The sequence below is a fragment of the Lactuca serriola genome, chromosome 4 (genome assembly GCF_051521515.1).
Source record: "Lactuca serriola cultivar US96UC23 chromosome 4, Lser_US96UC23_V15, whole genome shotgun sequence".
Lineage (NCBI taxonomy): Eukaryota > Viridiplantae > Streptophyta > Magnoliopsida > Asterales > Asteraceae > Lactuca > Lactuca serriola.
In genome coordinates this window covers 62,977,497-62,983,779 of record NC_136411.1, presented here as the reverse complement: position 1 = coordinate 62,983,779, position 6,283 = coordinate 62,977,497, and the positions used below count along the sequence as shown (strand labels likewise).

The 6,283-nt window shown below is 31.4% G+C and overlaps 2 protein-coding genes across 2 annotated transcripts; one reads left to right on the top strand and one right to left on the bottom strand.

Moving 5' to 3' along the window:
* The first annotated feature begins 797 nt into the window (after window positions 1-797).
* On the top strand, window positions 798-2,847 carry LOC145101717 (uncharacterized). Its single transcript, XM_079038992.1, has 2 exons — window positions 798-2,084; window positions 2,197-2,847. The coding sequence occupies exons 1-2, from the start codon at window positions 958-960 to the stop codon at window positions 2,657-2,659; spliced, it is 1,590 nt and encodes a 529-aa protein (XP_078895118.1). The 5' UTR covers window positions 798-957; the 3' UTR covers window positions 2,660-2,847.
* A 91-nt stretch (window positions 2,848-2,938) lies between these two features.
* LOC145101718 (large ribosomal subunit protein eL43) lies at window positions 2,939-4,688 on the bottom strand. Its single transcript, XM_079038993.1, has 5 exons — window positions 4,531-4,688; window positions 3,711-3,750; window positions 3,430-3,518; window positions 3,252-3,334; window positions 2,939-3,169 (listed from the first exon to the last, which is right to left on the bottom strand). Exons 1-5 carry the CDS (start codon window positions 4,531-4,533, stop codon window positions 3,106-3,108), a joined length of 279 nt encoding a protein of 92 aa, XP_078895119.1. The 5' UTR covers window positions 4,534-4,688; the 3' UTR covers window positions 2,939-3,105.
* Window positions 4,689-6,283: the final 1,595 nt, after the last annotated feature.

The following is a 6,283-nucleotide window of genomic DNA, read 5'->3' as shown; positions in this document are numbered from 1 at the left end:
AAAAGATAATTATTAAATTGATTATGAATTTTAAACATAATAACTTTTTAATAGATTGCATTAAAAAAAAATAAGTTTTACACGTCGCCCACATTGCTAGTGACTGAGAATCAAATCTTGACAACAAAAATTTCTAGATCCAAACGATATCAACCTATTATGCCAATGCACATAATTTAAAGAAGAAAAACATACTTAAATACGTCTTTTTTTTCGTTTTCAACCATTACCCTGAGTTGAGAGTCTTCTTCAATGGATTGCGAAATGCACATCAGCAGTGAAAACATCAAAATTTGACAACCAATAAAATCAATATATTTTCGTTCATTTCAAATTTAATGTTGAACAGCCTACATTATTAATCAAATCAAATAAGAGACCAAATCATTTAAATATAAACTATTAATTTCAGGATCATTTCTTATATTTAATTATACATTTATAACAAAATCCACTAGATATCAAGTTTGAAAAAATATTTTTAAATAAATATTAACTTTCCGTTATATTTATTATAACAAAATCCACAAGATATCAAGTTTGAAAAAATAAAGATTAATTAAAATTATTTTTTTACATTATGATTTACCGGTTTACTCTTCAATAAAAAGTTAAAAACTATTGATTTGGAAAGAAAAAAGCTTACCTAAAAAGAAAATGTTTGTAAACTTTTTTCTGTAAATAGAAAGCATAATAAATTTTGTTTTTAGTTTTAGAAAAGAAAAAAGAAAAAAGAAAACTAGCTGGTTGTATAAATAGAAAGCATAATAAATTCAATAGCCATGGCCATGAACTCAACGAAGACTCCGTTCTGCTTCTCGTTTTAGAGAGAGAAACTCCACCCTTCAAATTTCAATCAACTTCAACAACACAATTCAAAATTCAAGGAGGTTTGGGACTTCAGAAATTCATAACATTACTGAAAACTTCATTCAGAAAACCCTAATCACGTATGTAATGCATCACAAGAAATCGGAGGTTCAGATCGGAAAAGATAGCAGCGGTGTCTCTTCCGATTTCAATCCGACCCCAACGATTCAGAATCAATCTCCTCATAAACTCTCCATTTTCGAATTGAATCAACATTCTTCTGGTTCTTCACTCTGTTCTTCGTCTTCTTTGTTATCGACACAGTCGCCTGATAATGATGTTACCACGACAACCACAAGTACCAGCCCTAAATATGAACATCAAATCTTGATCGACGACGGTGATTTTGATTATGATTCACTTGCCGGACCGACTCCTAGATCAACACCTCACAAACGGTCTGTTTTCTCCCAAACCACACCAACTTCCTTTTCAAATTCCCTACCGAAATCACCTAACTATTCCTTTTCGTCTAAAAACCGGCGGTTTTACAACACAAAATCCACCGTCATCCACCTCCTCAACCGTCTCCGTCACCTCCGACGCCTCCGTACTCACCTCCGTTTAATCCTCTTACTATCTCTCCCGTTTTTCTACTTCTTGGTATCTCACCCTAGTCATTCCTTCTTCCTCGATTTCCTATCGGCATTCGCTTTCTCAGCTGCGTTATTATTCTCCCTCAATCTCGCCCTTCCTCGCCTCCCTTCAATCCGATTGTTTCTTGCCAGATCTTTCCCAATCAAACTCACATTATCAGACAAGGTCTCCAAATCACCATTGCCGGTGTTCTGGTCAATCGGTTCCAATTCCAAAACAAAAGGCGATCATATTCATAAATGGAATTCAGGTTGTTGGGTGCAGGCATACAACAATGGTGATGTATACGAGGGTGAGTTTCACAAAGGCAAGTGCTCTGGTTGTGGCGTTTACTACTATTACATGAGCGGGAGATACGAAGGCGATTGGGTTGATGGAAAGTACGATGGTTATGGTGTAGAGACATGGGCAAGGGGAAGCCGGTATAGGGGTCAGTACAGGCAAGGATTGAGACATGGATTTGGTGTGTATAGATTCTACACCGGAGATGTTTATTCCGGTGAATGGTCAAACGGTCAAAGCCATGGATGTGGAATCCATACTTGTGAAGATGGTAGTAGATATGTCGGAGAATTCAAATGGGGTGTTAAACATGGTCTTGGCCACTACCATTTCAGGTAAGATAACAACTCCTTAACCCTTCCGATTCTATCACTTCTTGATCTTGTTTTATATCAAAATTTTGACAACCAATGACAAGATTATAGTTTCTTTTGATATTGATTACAGGAATGGGGATACATACGCTGGAGAATACTTTGCAGATTCTCTGCATGGATTTGGAGTATACAATTTTGCAAATGGGCATAGATATGAAGGATCATGGCATGAAGGAAGAAGACAAGGGCTTGGCATGTACACTTTCAGAAATGGTGAAACCCAATCTGGGCATTGGCAAAATGGGATTCTTAATATCCCAAGTTCACATACCCCAACACAATCGCATCCATCATCACCTTCAACTGTTGCAGTCTATCATTCTAGAGTTCTTAATGCAGTCCAGGAAGCAAGAAGATCAGCAGAGAAAGCATATGATGTAGGAAAAGTGGATGAAAGAGTTAATAGGGTGGTGGCTGCCGCCAATAGGTCAGCTAATGCCGCTAGAGTGGCGGCGGTGAAGGCAGTACAGAAAAACCTGCCTAACCAGAGTGATGATAATGGTCATCCTAAGATCTATCATCTGCCAAACTAACTGTTTCTTGAGACCAATTTTGTTCATGGATATATTGAGATTTTTGACTTTTTTTTCGTTTTTTGTTTAGTTTTGTAGATCAGTGTTAGCTTTTAGGAAAAATGTTTGAAACCTATCTGGCCTGTATGTGTATTAACAACTATACTAATGAAATCAAGATAAAAAATCTATTTGAGATGTGGTTTGATTATTTTATAGCAACATACTTTAACTAATACATAGCAACATGCAAAAGGAAATAAAAGTACCATGCTTTTTCTTGCATTTAGCCCCTAAACAAGATTTAAAGAAACATAATATAAAATTTAGAACATACATGTCAACATACCATTCAAACTTTAAGATTGCATTTAGCAATGTATTTTTTAATAGAAAACAAAATTGCGATAATCTTCTGAAATGTGATAGAAAAGTGAGGATTAAAGTAGATCAAGAAACATCCAAATCTAACTCTCGGTTTGTTCCCTCAGCCTACGGATGGTACTCCTGACAGTAACCGCACTAGCAGTGCTGCAAAAAGAAAATTAAAAAAAAATGTTAACACTTGTAAAATTATTAGAATGAAAATTAAAATATCATAAAATATCATTACTTCAAAGTGTAAGCACCGCCTGCTTTCACTTTGCCACAATCTTTGCAACCCCAGATACCAACTGCTTTCCTTTTCACTGCATACTGTAAAACAATGCCCAAAATGAATATTGCAAAAAAATAATAAAATTGTGTCAAGATTATATTAATATAATGGTCACATGAACAAAAAGATGTACCTTTCCACAGAATTCACAGAAGTATTTGCTGTGCTGACTAACTTCCATCTTCTTGATCTGCTTCCTCAAACTAGCACCATATCGGGTACCTAAGAAGTCAAATAATCATTAAAAAAAGCATACTTGTAGAAAGGTTAATTTACCACATATGAGTAAATGAGCATGATTTTTGCACAAAAAATTATGCTAATCTCAAACTAAAACAAGTTTAGATCTTGGAGATGAATGTATTTTAGCCATTAAATGATGATATAAAAGTGATGAGTAAGCATTATCCATACCGTATTTGCCAACAATTCCAGCCTTCTTGGTTCTCTTAGTCTGTGTATAAGGATAACAAATGTATTATTATTACATGAGCATAACAGAATACAATAAGAAAAGAGGTAGAAAAAGAAAGAGCAGTTTTGGAAGAAAAAAAAAGACTAGGTAAACAGTAGAAAGAAAAAAAAAAAACTTAATAATAAAACAAGTACAGATAAAATTATAATGAACAACAAAAGCAATTACATTACACCCCTAATTAACTGGTTATAATTAGGGGTGCAATATACAAAGTTCCTTCTGTAACTTCATCCAAGCTCTATTCACATGCTATAAAGTTTGAACTCTGAGAACAAGTTCTTAGAACAAGCTAATTTGTTAGATCAAATCTCCTGATTCTCAAAAACACTAATGAACAGCCAAAATATGTAATCTCAAAGTTCAAAACTGATTGACATAGGAGTCGTACGATTGAAATTTTAAATCCTAGATTTGTATTAAAAACTAACCATGATTCGTGATGAGGAAAAAAAAAAAAAAACTACCCTTGTTGAAGGTAAAGTTTGGAAAATCGTTTTAGCTACCATTCTTTGTTCTGTTTGTATTTTCAAAAAAACCTTTCAGCCCTAAAATTCAACGACTTCCAGAAACCTAACAACTGCTATTAACAATCTTACTAATCAAATGTCGGCATCTTTCAGCGAAAAAACACTAATACATGATATTAAAAACCATATAACGAGCAATTCAAACAATCAATTCGTAAAAATGTAGAAATACAACTAAGTATTATACATAAATCTTAACATACAAAGAGATCTAGTATCTAAGGAGTACCATGGCTTGACGCTTGGTGAAATCGAATGAGACGGGATTCTTAAGATTGGAAGCGCCAACAAAAACCCTAGACTTTAACTCGGCCGATTGCGATTTGAGAAGTTTATATGGAACGTGGACTCGATTTTTAGGGCTTATCCTTAAGACTCCAAAAAATAAAAAAGGCTCCGCCTTAACAAGAGCCCAAACTTTAAAGGCCCGCATGTTTACATGTTGATTATTCCATTTTGAGTTCTTTAAAAATTTTCAAATTGTGAAAATGCTTATACACTTTTATATCATTTTTTTTTTTTTCTGTACACAAGATTTTATATATATATATATATATATATATATATATATATATATATATATATATATATATATATATATATATATATATAAAATCTTGTGTACAGAAAAAATGGCACATTTCAACACTTTTATATATTTTTTCTACTAAATATGTTACCGCGCAAAGTGGCGGTGATAAATAGTTTTTTCTGGCGAATAGTTTCTTACGAATAAATAATTATTAAATTTTAGTTATTATGTAATAAAAAAAATATAAATTTTGTATAAAATATTTATGTTTATATTGTCTATTTATACTATTAATGTAAAATAATTAATATTTGTATTTAATTTAAAAAATATAAATTAATTTATATTTTATACACATGAATTTTTTATTTTATAATCTTCATTATGCTTCAAATTGAATTTTTTTAATTTCATTGTTTAATTCAAGTCTTCAAACTTTTGTCAAGTATCAATGAATTACTTATGCAAAATTAATTTGTACAAAAAAAACTTTGTAATTTATACCTCTTAGAATTCTAGATGTGACTAATATGTTTTATAATATAGTATAAAATACATAGAGATCAGTAACTCAGTATTATTTCTAGTCATTAGAAAGATTATTTTATAGTTATAAAAATAATAATTTTTTTTAATTAAATGAGTTTTTCATTTAGTGAAATCCAATCCAATAATAAAAGAAACAATATTTTTAACAAAAAAATTACTTTTTCCCTGCCAAAAGTTATTACAAGGTGCAATAGATTTAACAAATAGATTATAGGATACACATTTATGAATTAATATTGTCTACTTTGTGAATTGTTTATTTAACTAATTTACTCAAATTTTTATATTCACTAAGACCAACTCCAATGGACCGGCAAAATGCAAAACAAACGGTAAAATGGTGATCTTGAAGAGTAACCCACTAAAATGGTGGGACAATGTTCATAACCGGCAAAATTTATAATCAATATTATATTGTTTATATATAAAAGAATTACTTTGTTTGTTCTTCAACCCTTTCGTTTTCCTTCAATACTATATTGTTTATACATAAAAGTATTATTTTATTATTAATATATAAAATATATGATTTTGAGGGGAAGATTATACCGTGCGGTAGGAATGAAGACGAAATTTAGTGTTAAAGTTACACTAGTTTAGCGTTTTATTTGATGTTAAGGTTGGACTTGTTCTAAAGGCGTGTTTGGAGGTGTTTTTTAAAATAACTTATTAATCTATTGGCTTTTCAAAAAATGAATAAATTAAGAAAAAAAAGAGTTTGATAACACTAATTTTTCAGTGTAAAAAATAACTTTTTCAAAAAAACCAGTAGTTTTTTGTTTTTCCAAAAAGTCAATAAATAGATTGAAAAGCAATTTCAAATACCCTCTAAAAGTAAAGTTTACCGTAACTCAAACCAACCTAACCATTTAATAAAAGAGATAATGACTTAGGAGGGTAA